Here is a 27,721-nt window from a genome sequence, read left to right as displayed (position 1 = left end):
TGCACGGCCCCTCGGGCCCCAGGGGCCCCCAGCCCACAAAGTTGCAGCCAGAACTCACCCAGAGACCTTCCAGCTGCCGTCTGGCTTTCCCATCACCTCTCAGCATAGCTCAGAGAGACTCTGTCCCTTGCCCGGGGTCACATGGCTGGTCCACGAACCAGCTGCTGTTTCTCAGGGCGGGGGGGTGGGGGTGGCGGTTCAAGTCCAAACCCCCACTGTGCCACCTGGCTTAACCCACCCTTTGGGGCCATTTCCCCAGAGAGCTCCTTTCTGGGACCAGCCCAGCTTTCTAGTCTCTGGGGTCATTCAGCTGGGCCTGGGTTCAAATCCCACTTAACCATTCTGAGCCTCTGTTTCCTCCTCTGGGAAATGGGGACATCACAGGGCTGGGAGATGCCCCCAGCCCACTTCTACATAAAGGGCCAAATGAGGACATAAAGGCACCAGAAAGCGTTGGGACGGACAGGGCCCGGGCCCCACTGACAGAGGGAGGCACGGAGGCTCGAAAAGGGTGGTGGGTGTCCCAGGTGCTTGGCTGTCCTGATTCTTGGTCGAGGTGCAGAGGACCTGCCAGAGCCATGGAACCCAATGTCTATGGGGCACAGTGGTCAGTCAACGGGGGAGGGGACACAGTGGATGGGGCTTCCGTCCCCCGGGCTAGGGCTCTGTCCTGACCTGCCCCTTGGCTGACTGTGGGACCCCTCTGAACCTCAGTCTCTTCTTCCATCCAATGGGCCCCCAGCTCCAAATCTGGTAGGGCTGCTCATGGGGGGAAAGGGCAGAGACTGGGTCATCCAGCATGTTGAGGGGCACTGTGAAGGTGAGGACTCACTCTCCTGCTCCCAGACTGGGGCAGCCTCCCCCTCAGGGGTCACACAGCCCACTGTACAGGTGGGAAAACCGAGGCCCGGAGGGAGCAGCCACTCCTCCCACCCAGATCACATAATGAGATAGAAGCAGGGGTGGCAGCCCCCATAAATGCTTCCTCCCCGTGTCCCCACCCATTTCCCAGGGACTGACTTCTCGGCAAAGCTTAGGGCTGTCTGTCTCCCGGGGGCCGTGAGCCCAGCAAGGGGCAGCCTCAAAGCCAAAGGATGGGGTGGACCAGGTGTGGAACCCGAGGGCTCCACGGGAAACAGAAAGGAAGGCCTGCCACCGGAAGCTGCCCCCTTACCTCCAGGCCTTACCTGCCCAGGTGCAGCTCAGATGCCCACCCTCACCCGCAGCACTGGGGTGGGTCTGAGGGATGCGTGGGCCGCAGACGGGAGAAACCAGCTCCCTGGGCTCTGTGAGCCTTACACCGGCGGCGCCCTACGCCCTGGCCTGGCCGTACCCTCCCCACGCAGGTGAAATCCAAGAACTCCAGGCCCTGGGGCTGTTCACACTGTTTATTTGCGTCTCTGGGAAAGTCAAGAACATTGGGGCCTCATCACACATTGAAAGCAGAGCGGGCAGCAAGGGCACTTCAGCGGAGGCTCACAGCTCGAGGACTCAGGTGGAGTCGAGGAGGAAGGGGGGGTTCCATGGCCACTGCTCAGGGTCACCTCAGAGAGGGCCTCTCGTCCCAGCCACCCAGGGGCACAGCCGAGATGGGGACCCAGGCTGCGGTCCAGGGCGGCCCCTGCACCCACCCTGCTGAGATGGGGGGCGGCCTGGGCCCTGGGCACCAGGCTGCAGGTCCCTAGGGGAGGGGCCGAGTTGGGGCCTGGTCATCCACAGCCCACACGAGAGGGCCTGTGAGCACGTGCACTAATGTGCCTCTGGGGACGAGTGTGGCTGCAACCAAGGAGATGTGTCTGTACATCTAGGTGTCAGCTGCCCCCAGGAGGGGAGCCCCTCACCCCTCACCGCTTCCAGTGAGAGGGGGGCAGGCGCACATCAGGCTGGGAAGCAAATGGGGGTCTCCAGCTGCAACCCAGGGGAAGCTCCCTGTCCCAGGCGGTGTGCCCCCCTCCACTGCCCAGAATGAGCCAAGGCCAGCAGAGCTGGCGGTGGGCCTGATCTCTGGGGTACGGGTGGGGAGACCCAGGACCCTGGTCCAAGCAGGCTGGAGAAGGGGCCAGGCCAGGGGCAGTCCCCCAGGGTCCCTAAATTAGCACCAGGAGGAAGGAGGGCCCAGAGGGGGTGGGAGCTCAGGACATAAAGGGGCTCACGTGGCCCTGCCTTGTTCAGGAGGCAGCTCGAAGACCCCCGGCCCAGCCCGGCCAGAAGACAGCACAGCGGTCACGCCCCTCCTGAGTGGGTGGCATATCCTCAGGGCTCCCCCTTCCCAGGTTGCATCGTCCACTGGCTGCGCCCACACAGAGCGTTGGGGGGAGGGGCACATCAGGCTGGGGTGTCCAGCGGGGCCCGTACTCCACTCCAAGACCTCGAGCTTGGGCTCCCCAAAGAGGCACAGCCTCAGCCCAGCTGCCCGAGATCCGGACCCAGCGCCTTGGCCAGGGAACGCCCCCCCACTTCCAGAGGCTGAGTGGAGATAGAGCAGGCCCCCAGAAGCCCTGGCTCCCGGGACCCCTCTCCGGCAGGGTGTCCCCTCAGGGACCTCATTGGAGGTGGCAGGAAGGCACAGGCAGGAGGCCCAGAGGGAGGTGGGCTGGCCTGGGGCTGCTTTGAGGCTCCAGGTCACACCAGCCAGGACCGCTGTGGGCAAGAGCCGTGTCTGTGGAGCTGCCGTGACATGGGGGGGCCCTCGTTTGGGGAGAAGCGGGTGTGTCCGTGTCTCTCCTACCAGGCGTGGGTACACGGCTCAGTGGTTTAGGGTGTGTGTGGGGGTGACGGGAGGGGGGAACCCCTGTCCCTCTCTTTCCGGTGAAAGAAAACTCAGAAGGAACGTGTGAAGACACAGCATGTCCTGGGCCCGTGATTGTGGGTGGAGGGTGGACGGGCGCCAGGAGGGCCGGGCTGTGTGGGTGTCTGGTGTGGAGGGTGGGGCCGGGGTCTGGGGGTCCGGGTGGGTCACATAATGGAGCAGCATTTACAGCGCTGCTTCTTCATGTCGAGGTCCTGGGGGTCGCTGGCAGGGGCCTCGAGCCCCACCTGGTTCTCTTCCCTGGAGCCCTCGGTGGCAGGGGGCTCGGCCGCACTGCCGTTGGGCGGGGCAGGCTCCTTGGGCTCGGCCGCGTCCTCAATGACCACCAGCTCTGCGGTGATGGTGTCCTGCAAGCCCAGCACCTTCTGGGTCTCGGCCTCATCCTCCACATTCTGGTAGCCCATGAAGATCATGGTGACTGGGGGCTCCTGGCCCGGCTGGATGCCGGGAGGGCCTGACGTGGCCTCGCCGGGCTGGGCCTGAACTCCAGTGATCTCCCGCCTGGACGGCGTGGTCCGGACTGCCTCCTCCGACGGCCCCCGGGGCTCTGCTGACCCGGCCGCAGACCCTGCCTCACTCAGCGTGACCTCGTCCGCCTTGTGGATGAGTTCGTCCACCTCAGAGGAGCTCAGCGGGTGAATCCCATTCTCCGCCGTGCCGTCCACGGCATGGACCACTGGCATGTGGGGGGAGAGAAGGAGAGAGTGAGCTGGTTCCCAGACAGGAGGGGAGGCCTGGCAAGGCTAAGAGCCACCTCTAGGCTAAAGGGGAATCAGAAACTAAATTACACCTTTGGAACCAGTTGACAATTAAAGCTCCTATGGGAATCTGTGGGCACAGGCAAATTGGTGCACAGAGGAAAATGTATAGGCACAAAAGCATGTGTTAGAAACCAAGAAAGAATAAATGAATTGGGATTTTATTGTCTCGCAGTTTGAAGCGTTTCCATATTCCCCAGTCAACTTGCTCCCAGGTGATTACCTCGCAAAGTAGGTCTGTTTTTTTCCATCGCAAAGACAGAGAAAATGGAGTTGAGAGAAGGGTAGTTAACTAGCCCCACGTCACACGGCCGGCTGCGGCCGGACCCTGCTCTTTCTACCAGTCTAGGCATTCCTTTCATGAGGACTTGCGGGGATTCTGATTTCCTCCTTCCTTGAGCTCATGTGGACGATGTTGAATTAAAGTTTAGTTCATTCACCCATCTTTCTTGTTTTCTAGTAAATGCCCCAAAGTCTATACATTTTCCTCTGAGCTCTGTTTCGGCTGCAGTTCATGGATTACTTTATGTCATTCTGTTTCAAGTGTAAATATCTCATAATTTCCATTTTGACTGATTACGTCTTTAAGCCAAGATTTATTTAGAAGAGTGTTTTTAAATTTAGGGGAGCGGAGGACTGTGGTCCAGGAAAACAGAGTGTAAGATACAACCTTGCAACGGGACATTGGTCACTTTCTGAAAATGCTCCACCCTTGTTTGAAAAGAATGTGTGTTCTCCACTGGGCAGAGTTTTATATGTGCAGTCAAGCTTGTTAAGTGTATTTTCCAATCTCTCCGGCTTTTGTCACCCGTGTCCCGCTGGTGTGTCATTTTCTAACCTGTGTTACAGTCTCTGAGGACCGGACTTCGGCACCCGGGAGGAGTCCCAGCTGTGGTCTGATGCCAGCCCCAGATCACAGCCCTTCTAGAAACACAGCTGCCCAGCTGCTTAGCATGGAGGGAGGGACACACTGGACACCCCAGGGACTCGCCTCCTCCCAGGCCAAGGTTCAGCGTTGGCCAGTCTCTGGCTTCTGGCCAGAAGGAAAGTGCTTTCCACTCTCAGTTTCCAAATCCCTGGGGAGGGGCGTCCATGCATCAAGGCCTTGCAGTGACTTTGGGCTCGAGGCCCAGAGGGTGGGGTGTACCCAGGTCACACAGACCCAAGCTAGGTATTTCCCACTGGCCACTGCCCCAAGGTAGGAATCCGAGCCCTTGGTTGCCATGGAAGTGGATCACCTTCCCATTGCTAAGCAACCAGAGTCCAGTCTGGCGGGTCCTGAATCCCCAGGGGTTGGGCCAGGCAGGGCTCAGCGGCCAAGGTGAGGACCTTCTGTGAGCACAGACACCTCTGCTCCTTGGCCCTCTGCGGTCTCACCCTTGTCCAGGAAATGGGGCAGCTGGGATATGCCCAGGAACCACACAGCCCGTGAGAACTGGAGCTGGGATTCTACTTGGGTCGATGCCCCCAAATTACAGCAGAGCTGGGCTGTGACAAGACCCCTTTGATAGCATCCTGGATATCCCAGAGGCCTGAACCTCTAAGAACACAGGGCTTCGGGAATCAAACCCACAGTGAGATACCACTTCACACCCACTAGGATGGCGATGATAATAATAACAATTTACCAATGGTCAATAATGAGGGTTGTGGAGGATGTGGAGAACTTGGAACCCTAACGCACGGCTGGTGGGAAAGTAAAATGGTGCAGCCACTGTGGAAGACACCCCAGCAGTTCCTCAAATGGTTAAACCTAGAGTCCCCACGTGACCCAGCAGTTCCATGCCTAGGTATCACCCAAGAGAAGCGAAGACATACGCCCCCACGAAAACTTGTATGGCATAAAACCGAAAGGTGGAAACATTCCAAACGTCCATCAACCGATGACTCGATAAACAAAATGGGGTCCATCCATACGCTGGAATATTACTCGGCCATAAAATATAAACATGGATGAACCCTGAAAACGTAATGCTCAACAGGAGTGGCCAGACACAAAAGGCCACACAGTGTGTGATTCCATAGATGGCAACTGTCCGGAACAGGCAAATCCATAGATGGAGAGTGGATTCACGGTTGCCATGGTGGGGATGGGGCAGGGGTGGGGTTTCTATTTGGGGAACAGAAATGTTCTGGAATCAGCTAGCGAGGGTGTACAACATGGTGAATATTCCAAAACCCACTGAGTCGTATACTGAATTGTATGGGCGTCCTGCAGCCTCTCTCTCCAAATTCCATATTCTCATGAGGGCAGCATTTACAGACTCACTAATGGACCCTGAGGCTGAGCTGTGCTAATTTTATACTTGACTCAAGGGACCAGCTCTGGGGACCCCATGTCCTGAAGAAAGCAAACGTTTGCCTTGACTTCAAATGTACTTTTAACATCTTCTTAAAATGTTATCTTTACTAAGGTAGGTTTGCTTCTATTCCTGGCATCACAGCAAATGTTGCCCCAAATTTCCCCTCCCCAGTCAGGTCATGCCAAAAATAAACAAAAGTTTAAATGCCAAGATGTTTATGAGATGGCTGTCTAAATTCTGACAGATTTCACAGTTTAAAGGAAAGTTTTCCTTAGTTAAAAAAAAAAATGTGAATTTTACATTCTGTGAATTATATATAGAGAGAGGCAGGCACTCAGGAGCTTCTGCAGAAGGCTGCCCTCTCCTGCCGTTCCCAGCTTCCTCGTGGGTATTTCCCACAGCCTGCTCCCCTCCCAGCCGCTAGAGGGAACCCTAAAAACCAAACCAGATCTCAGCACCGTGGCCCCTGCCACCCCCACCAAGGCTCACCATCCCCCCCAACACTCCGCATCAGCCGCATGGGCTCCTCTCGATTCCCCAGCCCAGCAAACTCCATCCCACCTCAGGGCCTTTGCACATGCTGTGTCCTCACCAGGCGCACTGCTCCCCCACACCCACTGTGCCCCTTCTCACCTCCTCTGCCCCCTCCCCGCACTGCTGGACCCTCACTCGGCCCCCTCCGCGTTTTTCTTTTTTTTGTAGCCTTTATTACAACAGTAACTATTTAAATGAGTTATCTGTGAAATCGGGGTTGAAGGGCTGGGCCCTCTGGCCGGGAAGCACCCAGGACAGCAGGCGCCACTCAGGATTCGCCTCCCCAGCCCAGCCTGGCGCTGGCCACGCCTCCAGGTGGGTTCTTGGATGGAGGGAGGACTGGGCCTCAGGCTCTGGTGGGGCGGTGGCGGGGCGGGGGAGGGGCGCGTACCTTTGGTCTCGTCCTCGTAGACCTTGATGCCCTGAGGGAGGCGCTCCCGGGGGAGCACGGTGGTGCTGGACAGCACCCGGGTCTCCCCCGTCACCTTGTCCTTCTCCACCGTGATCTCCACCGAGTACATGGCTGGCACGAGAGGCACGGGTCACGCCGCGGCCCACCTGCCCATGTGCCCCCCGCCGGGCTGCAGCCAAGCCAGGAAGGGGAGCCGGCAGTGCACAGCCAAGCAGCAGGTGCCCTCGACGCGCCCCGCCCCCCCCCCCCCCAGCTCAGCGTCCTTCCCTAGCTCCCCAGTCCCGTGGGCGAGGGGTCTGAATTCCTGTGCTGGGGATCCGAGGACACCCCGGCCACCCCGCCCCGTCTGCAGAGCCTTGAACTGTCCCAGTGGCTCAGGGGCGTCCCTGGCCCACTCCAGCCAGGACTGGAACGCGGGTGAGCAAGCTCGCACCCCGCAATGTTCTGGACTGCCGCGTTCTCTGTGCTGCACGTCTAAGTCGACTACTGATATATCGATATTCTCACGTGCTCCACCGTGCAGAGGGGATGATTCCCTCTGGACACGAATGCAGTCACAACCCGTTAAGGCCATCGCTCAACAGCCTGCATCTGACCCCGTTCTGCAGACATCGTCTGCCTGGGGTCCCCAGCCTTCCTCCATGAAGGGCCCCACATCACCACGGCCAAGACCCCTCCCAACCTGCCCCTCCCAGGTCTTCCCATTTCTCACAAGGACACCTCCGTTCTCCCTCCTCCCTCTCTCCACTCCCACACCCCCTCCTCGGTCCATCTGGAAATTCCTGGGTGCTGCCTTCAGGACTCCCAGTACCCGCCCACTTTTCGTGCCTCCGCAGCCCCTGCGCGAGGGGAGAAGAGCTGCGTCCGCCACCATTCCCCAGCCCTCCCCCGTCTCCCCACTGTCCCCCACAGCATGCCCCCACAGTCCTCCTGGACCATCTGCCCCACCATTTCCTCCTTCATCCCTTCCCTTCATCCCCCCACCATCCTTCCCCCTCCCCGCCATCCCTACCACTTCCCCCCACCATCCCTCGCCATCGTCCCCCCCATCCCCCACACAATAACCCGCCATCCTCCACCATTTACGCCCCACCTTCACGCCCCGCCACCCCTCCCGGACCCCCGCCGTCCCCTCCGCCCTGTCTCCCGCCGCCGCCCACGGCCTGTTCTCCCCGAAGCCGCCAGGGGGCGCCTGTGAGAACCCAGCGGGGCGCGTCCCTGCTCCGCCAGCCGCCCTGAGGGCTCGCACGCCACCCCCCACCCCGACCCTGGGCCCTGCATGGCCTGACCCGCCCCGTCCCCTCCTCGCCCTCATCTCCTCCCCCTCCCCGCCTCACTCAGGCTGCTCCAACCAGCACTGGCCTCCGCGCGGTCCTTCCCACCCGCCAGGCGCAGTGCTGTCCCAGAGCCTTTGCACTGGCGGTGCCCCCTCCTGGTGTGACCTCCGCCCCACCTGCATGCCTCGCGCCCTCACTTCGAGTCCTCGTTCAAATGTCACCTCCTAAGTTAGGCCTCCCCTGAGCCCTTTAATTCAAATCGTCCCCTCTCCAGCTCCCCGCGCTCTGCTGTATCCTCTCTGTAAGTTAACCATACAGGCTCTCACTCCCGTCAGAACCCCTGCTCCCCTGGCTGCGTCTCTCCTGCCTGGCTCACAGCAGGTGCTCAGCAAGCATCGTAGCATGAATGAGTGGGTGAAGGATGCTCTGTAATCCCACATCCCTCTGAAGCCTGACACCCCGCCATCAGACATACAGTTGGGCAGGTTGTGCACTGCTCAAGGTCACCGGCTGGGGGCCTCTGGCTTTGCGCTCGGGCAGGGCTGCTCTAACTGGCACACCCCCTTCTGTCGGCCACCCCCGGTGTCGTCACGCCCTGGTCTTCACTGCCTCCCTTGGTTCTGTGCCTCCAAACTAACTTCGGGGACAGCAGCAACAAGGTTCTGCCGTTCGTCCTGACTTCTGCTCACTCTTGTTACTGGGTTTGTGCTGGGCCCTGGGCACGAGGTCACTACAATCCCCCCCCCAACCCGGTGCCAGCCGTCATGTGATCAAGCAGGGATGTGAACCTGACCTTGTAGAGCACTGAGCACTAATTCGGACTGCCCTGCTTGGTTACTTCCAGGGACAGGGTGCTCACTCCCTCTCCCAAGGTGGGCCGACGATGATGAAGGAGGGAAGGTTTGCAGTGAGCGTGCGAGCCTGTGCCCGCCTCCCTCCTCCCGGGCCCCAGGAGCGAGCGGCGAGGTTGGGGGATGGAAGCCAGGAGGGGCGTCAGGTTAGAAACGCCATGCGAGGGGGCCCATCTTCCCGGGGAAGCTGAGCTGGCTTGTGACGGATGTGCCAAAGCAGAGGGGGCGCCCGGCCCCACCCAGGCTCAGAGCTGCGGCCTTGGTCCAACCACCCACCCATAACCACAGCCCCCACCAGGTACTGCTGAGGGCGCGTCTGCATCCGACCTGGCCCCCTGACCTGGCCCCCCAGGCCCCCCAGGGCTGACACTCAGCCCAGGACAGTGGCTGGACATGGGTCTGAGCCTGGGGCCAACCCACCGGCCTTCATCATGGTGGAGCCTTCAACCGTCCTCAGGGGGGTGTTGGAGATTCTCTTCTCTGCTCGGGGGGCAAAAGGGAGAGAGAGAGAGACAGATTCAGATGAGAAAACACACAGATTTCCCCCCCTGCAAGACATGTGGACACCCCCCGGATACATGGACTCCCCCCAGGCACATGGACGCACCCCAGACACGTGGACACCCTCAGGTGTGTGGAGACACCCCCGGACACTTAGACCACCCTCCCACACACTCACCCAGATACCTGGATCCTCCCCCTAACACGTGCACGCACCTGGACCCCTCCGCACATGTGTGCATGCCCAGAACCCCCGAACACACATGGAATCGCTCCCCCCAAAGAAAACACACTTCAGCCCCACAGTCCGTTGCCCATCTCTTGGACCCAAATGATTTTCACAAAATCCCTGAGAAGCCTGCATGGATTTTTTTTTTAATTATTAATTTTTAATTCCACAGTGAGACAAGGAGACATTCTCTCCTCATGAATAATTAACTCATGACAAATCAGGCCAAAGACACTTCTGGCTGCCACCTCCAATCCTGGCTGGTGGCGCTCTTTCCATGCCTTTACACACAGAAATAGAGACGCTCGATATATATTTTAAAATATGACATGTTAAAGAAATTTAATATACTTAGTAATAAACTGTTACAGCTAACTGTATGTATTTAAATGTCATGGGAACATGTGAAGTGTTTGTAGATGTGTACACTACATACCTGTAATAAATCGGGGGGGGGCATAAAATGGGTGCCAGAGTTCGAACTTTGGGCTTTCTTCTTTGTTTCCTGGACAGCAGTCTTCTGCATCTGTGTGTGTGGGACCCTTGTCTTTTTATTTTATTTTCCATTCTGTTTTTTTTTTTTTTTTTTTTAAGGCCGTGCCACGCAGCTTGCAGGGTCTTAGTTCCCTGACCAGGGACTGAACCCGGGCTCCATCAGTGAAAGTGCTGAGTCCTAAACACTGGACCGCCAGGGAAGTCCCAGGACCCTTGTCCTTTTAAAGAGTGCACTATCTCCAGGACAGCCAGGACCCTGATGTCTCAGCCCCACCAATCCACCTGCCCTGGAGCCCAGAGCCAGTGGGTGTGGAACAGGGGCAGGGCCGGCCAAGGCCAGGCACCCCGCGTGGACAGGATGGACCCACCCCAGGGCTAAGACCTCAGCCAGACACGCCCCGGCAAAGCCAGTTTCCTCACCTGTAACACAGGTGCTGCAGCAGCCCCACCCAGGGATGTTGTGAAAATTCGATGAAATGATATTAAGGGGCACTGGGCCGGCTCAAAGTCGGGGCTCGCTGAGAACAATGACAATGCGAGTCATCGTGCTATTATATTTACTTTTTAGCAACAATAGTCCCTTAAAGTCACCCTCCCCTGACTGCCATCCCCCATCTGGCCAGCAGAGGGCGCCGGGGCTCGGCCCGCCCCTTCCCAAAGACGTACCTTTGGGCGTGCCCACCGGGGCCTGCAAGAAAGAACGGAGAGGTCAGGGGTGCCGGCGCCCCCTCCCACATGACCAGTGTCCCACCTGCCGAGGCCGGAGCCTGGGGAGGGCCTGGCTGAGAGGTGACCCCATCAGAAGGGCTGTCTCCTCCTGGACCGATCCCCCAGACAGCCAGAAAGGTCCCAGCCTGCTCAGAAGCCTCCCGGGGCTCCCAGAGCTCCCAGAACAAAGTCCAGCCCTTCCTGGTGAGCACCAGGGCTTGTGCCAGCGGAGACCTACCCACCGGCCTCTCCTGCCTCCTCCCATCCCTGGCCAGCGTCCCTGGTCTCCTCGCTGTTACATGAGCAGTGTCCCTCCGCTTCGAAGGCCCTTCCCGGATTTCCACTTGGCTGGCTGCTCGCTCAGCCCCCTGACCACCCAACCTAAAGGTGGCTCCCCCACCCCATCGACTGTCCCTCAGGTTACCATGTTACTTACCTAGCCAGGAGGTGGGCATCGTGAGGGCAGAGACCACTCCAGCACGCAGTCTGTGCTCAATCAACCTCACGGAAAGCCCCCTCTCAACTTGAGTCCGAGCCTGGAGAACTCCTACTCAGCCTTCAAAACCCATCTCTGGGAAGCCTGCCCAGCCCTCCCATGAATCAGACACCTCACTGGGGACTCCACAGCACCCCATGCTCCCCCACAATAGGTCCGACCACCTTCCTGTGTTTGCAGTTGCCTGACCATGCCCGTCTGCCCACTCAGCAACAGCTCAGGGAGGCCAGGGCCTGGGTCTACGTCCTCTTGGTCTGCCCCAACCAAGCCTTGGGAAACAGTGAGGGTAGGTCTGTAGGCTCCAGACTGAAGCTATCAGAGCAGCAGCTGGAGAAGGACTGGGGCACACAGCAGGGATGTCTCCCCAGCTGCAGCTCCTTTGGGGTGGGGGTAACAAGTGTGGATGGGGGGGAGAGGAGGCGTGTCCCACAGCCCCCAGAGTCCTGAAGACAGACAACAAAGGTGGTTGGGAGACTTCTACATTTGCCTTAACACACTGTGGCAACCACGAGCTCGGGGTCCAGAGTTCCAGGGTCTGGTTTCACCTGAACCTGGTTGGATGTCACACCCGGGAATCAATGGCTGAGCCCAGTAAAGGCCACTGCTCAGCTGTGCGGCCTTGAGCCAGTCTCTCAACCCCTCTGGGCCTCAGTCTCTTATTTTTTTTATTTTTTTGGGCTGCACCACGTGGCATGCGGGATCTTAGTTCCCTGACCAGGGATCGAACCCGTGCCCCCTGCAGTGGAAGCGCTGCACTGGACCGCCAGGGAATTCCCCGGGCCTCAGTCTTTGTCTTCCATCTAATGGGGACGCTGCTCGCACCTGAAAGGGCTGTTGTGGGGATTAGACGTGATGCCTGCTGTGCTCACGAACGTGAGAAAGATGCCAAGCAGGGAAAGACCCTTTACCCGTGAAACGCTGGTTTTCCACTGACTCACTGACCCCCCAGGACGCCCCCACAGGGAGGCAAAGCAAAGCACGCTGGTCACGCAGCTGGGAAGTGGCCAGGCTGGGATTTGGATGCGCCACTGGCCACAGCCCCAGAGGCGGTAAGGGCGTCTGGATCTGGGCCAGCAGGGCGGCGCCCCGGGAACCTCTTACCTGCTGAGAATTCAGCACAGCCTCGGCCCTCTGATCCTCCTGGGCGGGGCGTGGGGCCGGGGCGGGGGCGGGGGCGCGGGCAGGGCTCGGGGCTGCCGGGCTCTCCTTGGCGGCGGCCGGCAGCGCATCCGCGTTCTCCAGCTCCTCGATCTCCTGCTCCAGCCTGGGGAGGGCGCACGAGGTGACCACCCTGCCGGGCACTTACGGTGCCTAGCACCGCCCGGCACATCCCAGAAGGGCTTCCTTAACTTGGATGTTTTCTAACGACCTTGCGAGGTGTTCTCCTTCCCGCGCATGGCAGGGGAAATGGAGTCCTGGAGCAGTGCCAGCAGGCCGCAGAGCGGGGACCCGAACCCAGGGGCCGGCCGGTCCCTGGATCCCTGCACCGCCCGTGCCACTGGTTACTCCTGTTTTTGCTTCCGACAGACTCTCCTTTTTTCCACTCAAATACATTTATTTTTACAGGAACCTTCATCTCTCCAGGGAAACTGGAAAAACCATGTCACTTTCCAAGTATTAGAAGACAATGGTGCACATAAACCCAGTGAAAACAAGACAGGCATATTCAATCCCGCCTGAAGTGTCACCTGCCTGAGCCTTTGGGCTGCAGACGTTAAAGGCACTCAGCACCCGGGGACACGTTCTCCTTGAAGACTCAGGACAGACTGCGGGTGAGTCTGCAGCCCCCTAACAAAGTGAGCCCAGGTTGGCAGGCTAGACACAGCTGGGGTCAGCCTGGAGGGCTTCCGGGAGGAGGTGCCCAGTGGGGACACTGAGCAGGCAAAATACAGGTGATGGAACCACCCGAGGAGTGGGTTGCCCTGTCAGGAAGAAAGCCAAGGCCCCCGAAAGCCAGCCACACAGTAGGGCTCCAGGGCAGGCCCTCCCCTGGCACAGGGCTGTACCCAGCAGGGTGGGAGGGGCAGGAGACCACCTGGCCCAGCCCCCGGTGGCCGGTGATTCCCATCCACCTTCCATACCACCCGCAAGAGCCTTTGGCCTGCTCAGTCCCTACCATCTCTCCCGGGCCCATTTCAGCCCCGCCTCCGTCTGGGCACACAGGTCACAGGTGGGAAAATTGAGGCCTGGGGAAGGGAATCCCAGCCAATACTCTCCCACTTTCTTCCAGATGAAACACATCCAGACAGGATCCCAAGGTTCCCGCTGCGGGGGCCCGCCTCAGCGTCCGCTGGCTGGTGGGCTGGCCCATGCCTCTAGGGCCTTCCCTGGCCCAGCGGACACTGGAATTTTGGCTGTCACTTCCCTCCGCATGACCCCACTGCCCCGGGAGCTGAGCCTGGGCCGCGGGCCTGCCTGCCCGGAAACTCCTCTGGGCCTTTTGTCTCAGCCCAGGGCGATGGTCACTTTCCCCGGCCTGCCCCCTCCCCCGGCTTCCTGCAGGCCCAGCTGCAGTGCCTCCGTGGCTCCATCAGCGCCGGGAAGAGCCAGCTGGGCTGGCGCCAGGAAGCCCAGGGGGAGGCCGCATCTCCCACGCTCAGAGATGCACCATCGCCCTGCCTCCTCACGCCTCTCACACCTGCCTGCTGCGGGGTGGAGAGGAGGAGGGGTCACACAGGCAGCACACCCCCCTTCCCCGAGCCTGGGTGGGAGGCTCCTCCCACAGCGCCCCCTCCACCCAGGCACAGGGGCCCGCGGGTGGATCCCACTCCTTGGGCATCTCACCGAGCCCTCCGCGGCTGCCGCGGCCCCACCCACCTGGAGATGGATTCTTCCAGCAGTCGCGCCTTCTGCTCGTCCTCCTGCATCTGTCTCCTCATGTCCTCGTCCCCCTCCGAGGCTGAGGACGGCGTCCCCGCCAGCAGCCAGCGTTCCCGCAGCGCCTTGGACTGGGACAGTGGGGACCAAGGTCAAAGCCAGGGTCGGGGCTGGGGTCAGGTTGAGGTGGGGGTCAGGTTAGGGTCTGAGTCAGGACTGGGATCAGAATAGGGGTCACCTCAGCCTTCCTGCCCCCCTGCTCCGGCCAAGGCCGGGGACCCTGGACGCTGCCGCCCCCTCCCTGGCCGAGGCTCCGCCCGGACCTTCAGGTGCTGCAGCTGCCGCCGGTCGTCCTCCAGCTGCCGGCGCCTGTTCTCGATCTCCGCCTGCCTCCGCCGCTTCTCCTGCCAGACGGACCACGCGGTCAGGGTGGGCGTGGGGTGCGGAGACCCCACAAACGCCCAGTCTTTGCCCACACGGATCCCGTTTTTTCTGTAAATGGCACCCCACTGGCCCCCCCAGACTGTGCCATCTACCTGCCCCCCTCCTGTCCCCCTCCACCTCCCCGCAGCTTGTCCCCCCACCTTCCTCCCCCCCCACCACATGCCAGCACAGTCTCTCCCCTGCAGGTGGGCTGCCCAGGGGCTCTGAGAGGGCTCTCGGCCTAAGAGTCCACATTCTGAGGACTAAGTGGATCTCGACATCTTCATTTTGTGGGGAAGTGCCAGCAGGCACCCAAGTTTCCCACTCCACACTGCGGTTCTGCGTCCTGGAGCCCCAGGCTGGGTGTGGGGAGCCCCTGAGACCCCAGGTCCCCCCAGCCTGCCCCCACTGGCCACACCATCCTCGGGACCAGGAAAAACTCACTGCAATGGCCTGGAGCCGCTCCTGCTGGGACGTGGTCTCTGCCGCCAGGACCCTGGGGGGACAGAAAAGGTCAAGTGAGGTAGGGGGTCCACCCCAACCCTGCTTTTGGCAGATCCAGTTCCAATCCCCACCCTGTGTCTTCCTGCTGGGTGAGCCGGAGTTTCCCATCCGTGGCATAGGGCCATTACCCACCCCCCTCAGAGGCACCAGCCTCCTCTCCCTGCAGCCTTTTTTTTTTTTTTTTTTTAAGTCTTTATTGAATTTGTTACAATATTGCTTCTGTTTTACGTTCTGGTTTTTTGGCCAGGAGGTATGTGGGATCTTAGTTCCCCAACCAGGGATGGAACCCTCACCGCCTGCATCATATTGACTTAAAAAAATACATATGCACAATGTGAAAGTTGCAAGTTTTGTTTTTTTTTTTCTTCCCGGACCGGGGCACGAACCCGTATCCCCTGCATCGGCAGGCGGACACTCAACCACTGCACCACCAGGGAAGCCCATGAATTAAGTTTCATTTGGGGCAAAATGAGGACTGCAGCCCGGGAGACAGAGCTTCAGATAACTCTGAGAAACGGCTCCGAGGAGGCGAGGGGGGAAGCCAGGACATCTAGGAGTTTTGCAACAAGGGCAGGTAGTCGGGAACGTCAAAAGATTATAGTTAATTACAGAAAACCAGGACTTCCCTGGTGACACAGTGGTTAAGAACCCACCTGCCAATGCAAGGGTCACGGGTTCAAGCCCTGGTCCAGGAAGATCTCACATGCTGCGGAGCAACTCAGCCTGTGCGCCACAACTACTGAGCCCGTGCACCACAACTACTGAGCCCGTGCACCACAACTACTGAGCCCGCGCACCTAGAGCCCGTGCTCCGCAACAAGAGAAGCCACCGCAATGAGAAGCCCGCGCACCGCGATGAAGAGTAGCTGCTCCCGCAACTAGAGAAAGCCCGCGCGCAGCAACGAAGACCCAACGCAGCCAAAAATAAATTTTAAAAAAACCTACGTGTCATAAAATAACCTTTAAAAAAATAAAAGATAAAGAAAATCAGATATCTCAAGTTAAGGAATTTAGCGCTTTTCCATGTATGGGAAGATGCAACAGTCTGGGCTCACTGAAACCATTCCTTTGATATGCACCTCAGCTATCTGGGGCCAGTATCCTGACACATCCTGAGTTTCCTCAGGGCTCACCGCAGGGAATGGCTGCAGTCTGATGGCTGCTAGATGGCAGGTATTCTTTTTAGCCCTGAGTTTCCTGAGGGCTCACCGGCTCACGTTAGAGGGTTGCAATCGTTGATGACTGTGACATCCTTTGTTTATTGCTATGGCAGGAAATATTCCATTTATAAATATTCCATTCCATTTATAAATATTCCACTTATCAATTGGAAGAGGGAGTCCCAACCACCGGACCACCAGGGAAGTCCCCTCCAAGCAGCCTTATTCCCACATTAATTCCTCCCAACAAACCCTCCTGCCACCCCTCGGGGCAAGACCAAGGGACATGAGGAGTGAGGCCCAGTCTAGAGACCTAGGAAGGGCATTGAAGCTGGGCTTCTGAGGATTCATAGGAGTTCCCTGGGAATCAAAGCCTGGAGAAGAGTGTCTCAGGAAGAGCATGCTATCACCTTTCTGCTCAGACGGAGAGCCTGACCCAGACCGCCCCCTCCTCAGCCTCAGCATTCTCCAGCCCTGGGAGGGACACTTGGGGGAGGAAGGACCCTGAAGCCCCACCCCACAACCTTTGACCAGCAAAGTCCTCGATGCTGTCCTGGGATTTCTGGCGCTTCTCACACTCGCCTCACCTGGAGTCTACCAGGACTCCAAAAGGCCCAGAGACAGCGGTGAGCCTCCCAAAAACACACAGCAAAAAAGAAGCAAAGCTGAAATTCAACCCCAGACTCCCTTCTCATCCCATCCACGTTTTGTTTGTTTGATTTTTTTGCTGCGCCACACAGCTCACGGGACCTTAGCTCCCTGACCATGAATTGAACCTGGACCCTGGCAGTGAAAGTGCTGAGTCCTAACCACTGGACCACCAGGGAATTGCCCCATCCATGTTTTCTGAGAGCCCATCCGGTGCAGTTTTAGCCTTAAACTGGTATGCAGTAGGAGCTGGATAAATGTCAGGTGCCCTTAAAGGGACAGGACCTCATGCTGTTGAGGATCTGGGGCCTTCTGTGGGGGCACGGGGCCAGCAGGAGGCCCAGGACCTGGAGGATGAGTCATCCCTGCCCCTCCTCCCTGCTCTCCTGCATCCCCCCTCCCCACCTGGTGGGGGAAGAGGAGCTTTCAGAACCTGACACTTCCCTTCCCAGTCTCCGGTCTGGAAGCTGCACACAGTAGGTGCAGTGAAATGATTGGACCCCTGAAGCCCAGAACATCCTCTACAACGGGCCTCAGAATAACCTCACGCTTCCAGGGCCGCTGCGACGATGCAAAAGGGGGGTGGGGGGCGGAGGGTCTCGAGCCCAAGCGGGGGGCTTTGGGACCGTCTGCCTCAAATCCCCAAGGACCACAGGGCCACTCTTGGAGGCCCCGTCTCATGGGGGAGGGCCTGGCGGGCACGAAGGGGTTCTGAGCAGTGGGAGCCACAACCCCCCACCTGTCCCCCCATTTGCCCCGAGCCCCTTATCTTCACGGGCACGGCAGGCACTGAAATTACAGACCGTGTTTGGGCCCCACCCACTCCTTGGCCTTGTATCAGGGCCACCCCGAGGCCTCCACAGACCCTGCGGGTCTGGCCTTGGTTTCTCCATCTGCACACCCCAGCTCCTGACGCTCCTGTATGTCTCCCGCCCGCTGTGGCTCGGAAGGGAAACAGGCCCCAAGTCGCAGAGCGCTCGGGGTCTACCCCGACCCAAGCCCCCGCCCCCGCCCTCCCTCCCCCCCACTGCCGCCGGGCGGCTGCCAGGTGGACATCCATCCCGGGCTGCAGTGCCCCAGCCGCCCGCCCCACTAGGGTTCGGTGGTTTCCTGGCCTTGCTGAGACCGGTGAAGTCATCAAGCTCCCACGCCCCAGCCAGGTGACCCCACCCAGCTCCTCCCTCCCGAGGAGGCACCTCCTCCCCTCCCAGGGGCCCGGCAGCCCCAGCTGCACCCTCTGCCGTTTCCCCCGTCCTTCCTCAGGGAGGCTGGGTTCAGCTGGGTGGAGTTCAAGAAAGGCTTGATCCAGCTATCTGACTCAGTTGCCCTTCCTGAAGGGCCAGGCCAGCTGGATTTCTGGGTCAGCCCCTTCACCCTGTGTGACGCCGGCAGGGTGCCACCCCCTGAGCTCCCCACACAGGCCTGTTTCCTCAGTTCTTGCAGACGCCACACTTCCCACCCCAGCCCAGGCCTCCACCATCACCTGCCACCTCCCTGCCCCCCTGACAGCCCACAGCCAGAGGCAGCTTCTCCAAACGAGAATCCAAACCGGTCGCTCTCCTGCCCTCAAGTCCCCCAGGCTCCCAACCACCCTTTGCAAAACACCACAAGGCCCAGCCCGCACCCACTTCCCTGCCCTGGCGCCCTCCACTCTCCCTCCCGCTCACTCTGTTCCAGCCACCAGGAGCTGCTGGCTGTGCCTGCCCTGTACCAAGTTCATCCCTACCTCAGGGCCTTTGCACTTGATGTTCCCTCTGCCTGCTATACGCTTCCCATAGCTGGAAACCGAGGCCCACAGAGGGCGAGTCACTTGCCCAAAGTCACACAGCTAGGAAGTGAGAGCTGGGATTCAAACTACAACTGCCCAGCTCCAGGGCCGCACCACAGGGCTTCCCCTTTCCTAGCCCCAGCGCGGCCTCCAGGGACCCACTCAAGCGGGAGGCAGAGCTGGGGGAGGGGGCATAGCAGCTGAGACCCTAGTGCAAACAGGGCCATGGCGGGCAGAGTTACCAAGCCGGCTAATGCCGGGTCCCCACCCTGACAGGCAGGTGGCCATTCAGGCCAGACACAGGGACACAGGGATGGCTGTGAGGTCAGCTTTCCAGGTTGGAGACAAGGCGGGCAGTGTCCTCGCTAGGGCGGCCAGTCCCTGCCGGGCCAAGCGAGGGCAGGGGAAGGTCAGGCGGACACACGAAGGAGAGGCGCCGGACCAGGCAGAGAATTTCTATCCCTCCCCATCCGCCTGGCTGTCTCAGCCCAGACAGCCCGAGGGGCGCAGGCTGTGAGCCCCACTCAGGTGCCCTTCCCCAGGCCTGGGGGCGCCAGAGCCGCCCTGGGCGCGGCCGCTGCCTCTGGTGATGGATGGCTGGGCCCACGGGAGGCGGTCGCCCGGGCAACCGCGCCATCCCCATGGCAACGCCGAGGCCTGCAGGCGCGCGGGGGTGGGGCCGGCGCCAAGCATCTCCAGTCCCCAGCCCTGCGCTGGGGGCCTGAGGGGCTTCCGGCCTCGGGCGTCGGGGGCTGCCTAAACAGGGTGGGACTTGGATGGATAACAGGGTCTACCCAACCCCTGCTGCAGCGGGGAGGGCTCCCCGTTCTGGTTTTAGGTGCATCTGCCCAGGGAGGGGCTTCTACCCGGGAAGGGTCTGAACCCGCCCTCGGTGTGAGGCAGCCAAGGTCAAGCGAAGATAATGTTCAGCATCATAAATCCGAAAAATAAAACAAAATAGGGGGCTTCCCCGGTGGCGCAGTGGTTGAGAGTCCGCCTGCCGATGCAGGGGACACGGGTTCGTGCCCTGGTCCGGGAAGATCCCACATGCCGCGGAGCGGCTGGGCCCGTGAGCCATGGCCGCTGAGCCTGCGTGTCCGGAGCCTGTGCTCCGCAACGGGAGAGGCCACAGCAGTGAGAGGCCCGCGTACAACAAAAAAAAAAAAAAAAAAAAAAAAAAGGACGATGGAACCCTAATAAAACAGCAATACAATAGGAACACCTTCCCCAGCGCTAACCATCTTCCGCGGGCGGGTCTCAGCCCCACTTTACAGAAGGGAAAACTGAGTCTGGGGAGGAGCGGGGTCTGTACACATTTCCTAAGCGTCCAATCTCCTGAAGATCCTGTGAGGCACGTGGGATAATTATGGCTGTTTTATCAATGAATGGACTAAAGCATCTAAATGGTGAAGTGGGGACCTGGACCCAGGCAGGGTCGGGCACACGGAGCGCAGGGTCCCCCTGAGGTCTGGCGCGAGTAGGGGTGGTCAGTGGGATGGTTGAGATGCTCACTTGGGCTCAGTGAGGGAAGCAGAGGCCAGATTACAGAAGATTTTACAAGCCGGGCGCAGAAGCTGAATTTTGGCTAAAACGCATGGGGAGGGTTTAGCGTAGCATGGCGGCTGCCTCCGCTGGCTGTGTGACCCGGGGCAAGCCACGAGCGTCTCTGAGCCTGCACTGGCTCCTCTGGGCAATGGGCCACAGCTCGCAGCTGCTGGTGGAGGGACATGCCCTCCGTCAGGACGCCCACCAGCAGCCCGCGCAGGTGTCTGGTCCTTGCGCAATTATTTTTATGGCGCATGGAGAAAATTCTGGGCTCGAGCAGCCTTGTGGGCGGCTCAGGACTCGGCGAGGGCGTCGGCTGGGAGCGCGTGAGATAATGCTGCTCCAGGAGATGAGCTAATGAGACCCAAACCCAGCGAGCCAGGCAGAGGCCTCAGTGTTTCGGGCGTTTATTTTTTAAAGGCCCAGAGAGGTTACACAACCGGCTCAAGGTCACCCAGCGGGCAGGAGGGACGGGGGGGGGGGGGGGGGGGGGGGGGGCGGTGGGAGGCCGGTGTGTGTGTGGGTGCCACTTGTCTTTCCAGAGCCCACTCCTGGGCAGCTCCAGCAGGAATGAGGGGGTCCCAGCCCAGACAGGCAAGGAGCCCAGCGCTGGAACATTCCTGTGCTGATTGAAAGGAAACAGCTGACAACGACCTTGGCCACAGGTGGGGGGGTGGGGGAGAGGCAGAGTCACGCGGTGCTGGGGGTGGGGGGTGAGAGGGAGCCCAGCGGCCCCTTCCCCCATCGGGTGGGGGATGGAGTGGGGGGAGGCTGGTTCCCAGCCCCAGACTGGGTTCCTCCTAAGCGCCAGCACCTTCCTCGCTCCAGACCCTCCCGCAGTCCTGTCACCCTGAGTGAACCTCAGCCTCTCAGCACGCAGTTCAAGCCCCTGTGTTCGTCCCTCACCCTTCGCCAGTTCCCTGCCTTCCCCTTTCTCTCCTCCACCTCCAATCTCAGCTCAAACACAGCTGCCTCTTTCAGGAAGCCTTCCTAGGTCTCTCCCCTCATCAGGAAGGAATTCCCCTTCTCGAAGCCCCTCAGCGCTCAGCACAAGTGGGCCCCCGGGAACACTGCTGTCATGGGTGAGGTGAACAGCCCGTGAGGCATGGGCTTTCTAGAAGCTTCAAGGCAGAGAGACATCTCCACCCCCATGGTGGGGACCAAGGTTGGAGTAGGTCCCAGACCCAGGGGAGCAAATCTGTTGCCTATTAACCTGGGATGGGGAGGGGTGAGCTGGACCCTGCCCTGGGCCCTCACAACAGGATGGGGCAGCAGGGAATGAATGCGGGCCCTTCTCCGGCTTCAGGCAAATCCAGCAGCAGAGACCAGCCCCAAAGTCCCAAGGTCCCTCCCACCCCTCCCTCGGCTGCTCCCACCACCTCAAACATTCCAGGCATGATCCCACCTCAGGGCCTTTGCACTGACCGTGTCCCCGGGCCTGGGGCACTTCTCTGCCAGGTCTCCAAGGGGCTCACTGACTCCCTCGGGCCTGTCTTCAGATGTCACCTCCTCACTCAGGCCTCCTCTGACCCTAATTAACCCCAGCACCTCCCAACACCGCCCCCTAGCCATCACCATCAGGAAACACCTAATCATTTAACTTATTTTGTTGATTTCTCCACAATGACAGTGACTGTCTCTTTTTGTCCCTGCCGTGTCCCCAGCAGTTGGTACACAGCAAGTACTCAATAAACGTCCACTGGGCCAGCACATCAATTAGGGTCCTTCCATTTCCAGTGGAGGAACCCACCTAAGGGTTCCCCACCCTTGTCACATTCCTGCCACCCCCAGGGACCATCTGTACTGTGATCACTTCCTTTTTTTTAAAGAAACTCACTGTAACATCTTACATTTATCTAAAACAGGACCTGGGCGCCTCACATCCAAGAAAGGACAGAGGACAAGCCCCAACCACTTCGGACGTGACTTACAAATTAATATATAAAGCGACCCAAATGCCCATCAACGGATCACGGATAAACACAATGTGGTCCCTCCACACACGGGAGCACCACTCAGCCCTGAAAAGGGGTGAAGCCCCGACACTCGCTACAACGTGATGGACCCTGAGGACACGATGCTCAGTGAGAGAAGCCAGATGCAGAGGGACACACAGGGTGTGATTCCATTGATGGGAAACGTCCAGAACAGGCCGATCCACAGACACAGAGTGCATTCGTGGTTGTCAGGGGCTGGGGAGGGGGTGGGGAGTGACTGCTGACGGGGACGGGGTTTTCTGGGGGTGATGGAACGTTCTGGAATTAGCAGTGATGGCTGTACAACTCTGAATGTACTGAAAAACACTGAATTGTACACTTTAAATAGGTGAATTGTGTGGTGTGTGAATGATATCTCAAAAAAGCTGGTAAGAATAAAGATATACATAGATACAGCAGAAATGCTGGCCCTCTCACCAAGGGCCTTACTGGGGCCAGAGCTGGGGTCCTGCCCACCCCACGGGGCATTGTAAGGCCCTGCCAGCCATGCCCTGAGGCTCTCCAGGGTCAGAAGGATCTGAACACAAACTGACCTGGTCATCACCTGCCAGCTCCCTGACAAGTGTTACTAGAAGCCTCCCGCCAAGCCAGCTGCCCTCCCCCCCACCGCCCAGGCTGGGCTCCCAGGCCTGCCCTCACTCTGGTCCTTGTGTGTCTTGCCCACCACGGGGACTGGCTTGGGCTTCGCCTCCCAGTACCTGTCCCAGTCCAGACTGTTCCAGTGATGGGCTCTGACTTGCCCTGAGTTTCTGCTTGAAACCTGTCTGGCACGAGACAGACGCCACAGCCCAGTTCTCCACCCCTTAGGCACCATGACCCCCACTCAGCCATCTCGTGCCGCATGGAGACCCCTCTGAAGCATGGCCAGGGTGCACTCTAGCCTCCCAGCACATACAGGGGCTGGGCCATCTTGCCCTGACCAGGACACCGTCCCTGTGGGCAGCTCTGACCACCACAAAGTTCTGAAGTCAGCCTACGCCGACCCAGACATCAGGTCCTGCCGCCCCTCCCCCGGCTCTCGCTTTTCTCCCCAAGATGCTCACACTGTCCCTGTCCAGGCTGAGGTCTGACTTGCTTCTCCCTGCTCTGGACCGTCTGCTGCCAGAACCTCTTTCTGGTGCCTGGGTAAGAACCTCACTCCTCCCCTGCTCGGATACCATCCATGGCTCCCTGGGGCTCCCCAGCTGGGCACTGTAGGCCCAGAAGGACCTGGCCCCAAGAGCACAAACCAAAGAACACTGCCTTCTCCCAACACATTTCCCACCTCTGGTCCTTTGCACAGACCAGTCTCTCCACCAGGAACACCCTTCTGCCTGCCTGGGTGAGCCCTTAAATATATTTCTCAGAAAAGGTCCATGACAGAATGGACAGGAAACCTTCCCCACACCTCAGAGAAGACCCTCCATGGGCTCCTCCAGACCCAGACCCCTCTGATCCTGTACAGGGCTAGGGTGATCAGCAGGGTCTGTTTCTTTTCTTTCTTTTTTTTTTTTTTTTGCAGTACGCGGGCCTCTCACCGCTGCGGCCTCTCCCGTTGCGGAGCACAGGCTCCGGACGCGCAGGCTCAGCGGCCATGGCTCACGGGTCCAGCCGCTCCGCGGCATGTGGGATCTTCCCGGACCGGGGCACGAACCTGTGTCCCCTGCACCGGCAGGCGGACCCTCAACCACTGCGCCACCAAGGAAGCCCAGGGAGTGTTTCTTATATGAACAGAGGAGGAAATTCCCTTGTGGGACAGTGGTTAGGACTCGGCCCTTTCACTGCTGGGCCCCAGGTTTGATCCCTGGTCGAGGAACTAAGATCCTCCAAGCTGTACGTTGTGGACAAAACCAACCAACCAACCAAACAAACAAACAAAAACCCAAAACAGATGACAGGCTTCCTGGGTAGAGATAGGATGGAGGGAATAGGGTCCCAGGAAAAAGGTGACGTGATACTCTTTAAGAAAATCAACCCATTTTCCTGCATCAAAACCCGAAGCCCTTGAAGATGGGCCCTCCCCATGGGGCTGGGACAGAGCTGTGAGTGGTCCTTACAGGGCTCAATCCCTAAAGCACCCACCCTCCCCTAGCTGCACCCCACCCAGGAGGGGCCTGGGTGGGCTCGTGTCTCCATTCACCAGATGAGAAAAGTGAGGCCCAGAGAAGGGGTGTGGTATGACCGAGGCCCATGGGGGGTGAGAAACCCCCTCTCCATGCCCCACTCCAAAGTCAGCAGTCACAGAAGGGGTCCCTGGGGTGGACGCAAGGGCAGATGGCCCCAGGAGCCCAGAACACAACAAAGGCCACCTTCTGTGTAGCCCAGCCAGCCAACCAGGCTGAAAAGCCGATGTCAGGATACCTAGGAGCCCCACAGCCCACAGCCCCTGGATACAGGAATGTGCAAAGACCCCCTCCCCAGCCTTCCCTGGCAAATGCCAACATCACCCCTTTCTGGCTGTGTGGCCTCAGGCATGTCCTGTCACCTCTCTGTGCCTCAGTTTCCCCACCTCACAGGGCTGCTATAAGGACCAAGTACGTCCACGTGGACAAAGCACTCAGAACAGGGCCTGGTATACTGCAAGTGCTCAATGACTGTTAAGTAAATAAATCACACCTGCACTTCTCAGACCACCTTCCCGCATTCCTGCCACCACCTCTAGTATCAGCTGCTTGTCCCTTCCCTTCAAATCCACTCACTGTTTAAATCCAACCCCTTTGTTTTCAAAGGAAACAAAGTTACATCCTTACCCAGACTGAGAAAACCAGAAGCCACTGCCACACACATCAGAGTAAAAACATAAAAAAAAAAAAAAAAAAAAAAATAGATACACGATGAAAATAAAAACTTGTCATTAAGCTCAATTATCACTGGATACTGCTGCCTTTTAACTGGTTCTGCTTCTCATTAAAGGGAGATTCGCAAGTGTGAAAGCAGCGTTAAGAACCCACTTAGCACCCAATGGAGACGTTCTCCTTGAAACTGTCCAGGCCTCAGGGCGGTCAGGGCTCTGGGAAGGTCCCGACCCAACTCTGCTCTCCTGCTCCGTCCCGGGTTCTGAGCCTTCCCCTCACCCAGGAGAGGGGTTTGGACATCTGAGGTGGCTGCTCCCAGCTAAAATATCTTTATTTTACCAGCCGGGGCCTGAGGGTCCCAGAGGAGAAAAGCACCTCACCCTCACCTGGGCCACACAGCAAATCCTCCCCATAGCACGATGCATCCAGCTCCGGATCCCCCACCCAGGCCCCACCCTTGTCCCACCTTCAGAGCACCACCCAGCGCCCACACGGCCTGCCTCGTAAGAATCCTTTCATTCTTAAGTCAATGAAAATTCGTTTAATCCTTAAATTAACGAAAAATTGTCAAAAGTCGTAAACGTCTCTTTAAAAGAAACTTTCCAGCACCACCATAAGCTGCCACCATCTCCCGTGATGGCAAAATCCATGGAAACGGAAGGAGGTGGACGATTACGTCCTAGCAGCTGCTGCCTCCGTGCCTGGAGCCTGCTCTGCCCTCGTGGAGAAGGACGGAGAGCCTGGGCAGGTGTTCACGTAGGGCGGCACCAGATGGAGCCTCTCTGCACCCATCGTCACCCAGGTGGGGACAGGAGATCTCGCACGGCTATTTAAGCGGTTAACGCCAAGTCCTGTCCCACGCCTGCAGCCAGAAAAGCCAGTGACCTGCCTAACGGTGGACCCACAGCACCATATCTGACCCATGACCAAGAAGGCCTGGGGGCAGGGCAGCAAGCACCCGGGGGCCCTCCGTGTGCTGTGTGACCATGGGCCAGCGGCTGCCCCTCTCTGGGCCTCCATAACCTCATCGAGAATGAAAGGGGGGCTGGAAATGAAACAATGGGGTCCATCCGGAATATCTCACTCCTCTGCTCTGAGTGGGCGTTTCCTCCCTCTTCACCCCTCCTCCCCCAGGCAGCCCCCTCCCCGGGGCCACACCCTGCCTAGGGCCTGCTGTGGGCAGGCCCACAGGCTCCCCTTGGGCCCCAAGAGCAGATAAACAAGTGAGGGGAACGCAGCAGACTGGTCTGGGCCCCGGCTCCCCTGAGCCCCTGGCTGGGCTCCCGGGGCCGGGCTGGGCCTTTGTCTGGGTTTTCAAAAGCAGAGGACATAGGGTGTCGCCTTCCTGGGAGGGGGGCAGGCAGGAGGCAGCGGCTCCCACCCAGCTGAGGGTGTGGCGGGTCACGGGTGAATCCCTGGAGGAAAGTTGCAGGCTCAGAAAACACACCCAGTGGGAAGGGCAGAGGAGCCGGGCCGGGTGGGCTGGCTGGACCTCCATGTCCGGCCCCAGGCAGGGTGGGGACCCGGCCCACAGTGGGGCAGCTGCTGGCCCTGGGACAGGGTAGGTGGGCTGCGGGACACCAGACACCCCCTTCCCAGCCCCCTGCCCACGTAAACGCACCCCACAACCTCCCTGCATCCACCTGTGGGAGTGGGGGTGTGGGGGGATGCCCTGACGCCAGGAAGAGAGGACCTGCGTGGGAAGCGACCAGGCACACTCACTGGGCACCTCCTGGTGCAGGACCGGCTGCCCGGCAGCTCCTCACCCAAGCCCCCAGACCCAGGCTGCCCACCGCATTCGCACGGGGGCCAGCGGGCTCTTGGCTACATCATTTGGGGCCCCACCTCGGGGGACACTTTCCCCAGGAAGACATGAGACCCAAGCTCCCCTGCTGGAAAGCACCTGGTCCTCTGGTCTCACACACATCCCAGACCCGGAAGCCTGGAGAAAAGCCCCCTACAAGCCGGGACTTCGGGCGGGTGGATCCCCGCCTTAGCAGGGGCTCCGGACAGCACTTGAGGCCCTTGCGGAGGGCAGCCAGGCGAGGGAGGACCGGCCGGTGCGCATCCAGGGTGCAGGGCACGGCGAGCTCAGGCTGGGGGTGGGGGAGTGAGCTCACGGCCGGCCGGGGCAGTGGGGAGGGTCGCCCCATCGCCCCAAGTGGACGAGGGCCTGCCCCGGGGGCGCGGGCCGAGCACGGGCGGAGACACAGCGCATCCCCTCCCCACCCGCGCGCGCGTCCCGGGCCGCCCCCAGCCGCTGCCGCCCGAGTCCCCAGGAACCCGTGGGCCGCCGGGGCCGAATCGTGGGGAGGCCTGGGTCGGGCACGACCCAGCCCGAGTCCCTCCCGGGCTGAGCGGGGATCCCGGGAGCCCCGTGCCACCTCCCTGCCCGCGCGGTGGCGGCGGGAGTGGGGGCCTCAGCCTCCCCGGCGCCCCCGGCCCGAGCGCGTTACTCACTCCATCTCCCCGCCGAGGTCCGTGGGTCCGCGAGGCCGGGCAGCGGGGGCGCGCGGGGAGTGCCGGCGGGCCGGCGGGCTAAGGCCTGGCGGCCTGGGCAGAACGGCGCGGGGGCGGCTGCACCGGCGCGGGCATCGCCCCGCGCGCGGCTGTTTATTGTCCGCGCGGCGGCGGGCGCGGGGGGTGGGCTGGGCGCGCGCGCCGCCGCCGCCGCGTTTCGCTCGCGCCCCCTCCCGCCGGCTCCCGCCTCCC

The 27,721-nt window shown here is 60.0% G+C and overlaps 1 protein-coding gene across 2 annotated transcripts; it reads right to left on the bottom strand.

Moving 5' to 3' along the window:
• Positions 1-1,373: 1,373 nt before the first annotated feature.
• Positions 1,374-27,632, bottom strand: PALM (paralemmin). Of its 2 annotated transcripts, XM_032628217.1 has the most exons (9): positions 27,470-27,632; positions 15,058-15,109; positions 14,514-14,594; positions 14,191-14,321; positions 12,475-12,637; positions 10,836-10,857; positions 9,365-9,424; positions 6,796-6,927; positions 1,374-3,485 (listed from the first exon to the last, which is right to left on the bottom strand). In XM_032628217.1, exons 1-9 carry the CDS (start codon positions 27,472-27,474, stop codon positions 2,956-2,958), a joined length of 1,176 nt encoding a protein of 391 aa, XP_032484108.1. In that variant the 5' UTR covers positions 27,475-27,632; the 3' UTR covers positions 1,374-2,955. The 2 variants fall into 2 exon arrangements, with proteins under 2 accessions (XP_032484108.1, XP_032484109.1); XM_032628218.1 differs by lacking the exon at positions 6,796-6,927.
• Between the last annotated feature and the right edge of the window lie 89 nt (positions 27,633-27,721).

This window comes from Phocoena sinus, chromosome 3 (assembly GCF_008692025.1).
Source record: "Phocoena sinus isolate mPhoSin1 chromosome 3, mPhoSin1.pri, whole genome shotgun sequence".
In the NCBI taxonomy this organism is placed as follows: Eukaryota; Metazoa; Chordata; class Mammalia; order Artiodactyla; family Phocoenidae; genus Phocoena; species Phocoena sinus.
The sequence above is the reverse complement of the archived record's forward strand: the minus strand, read 5'-3'. Positions and strand labels throughout refer to the sequence as shown.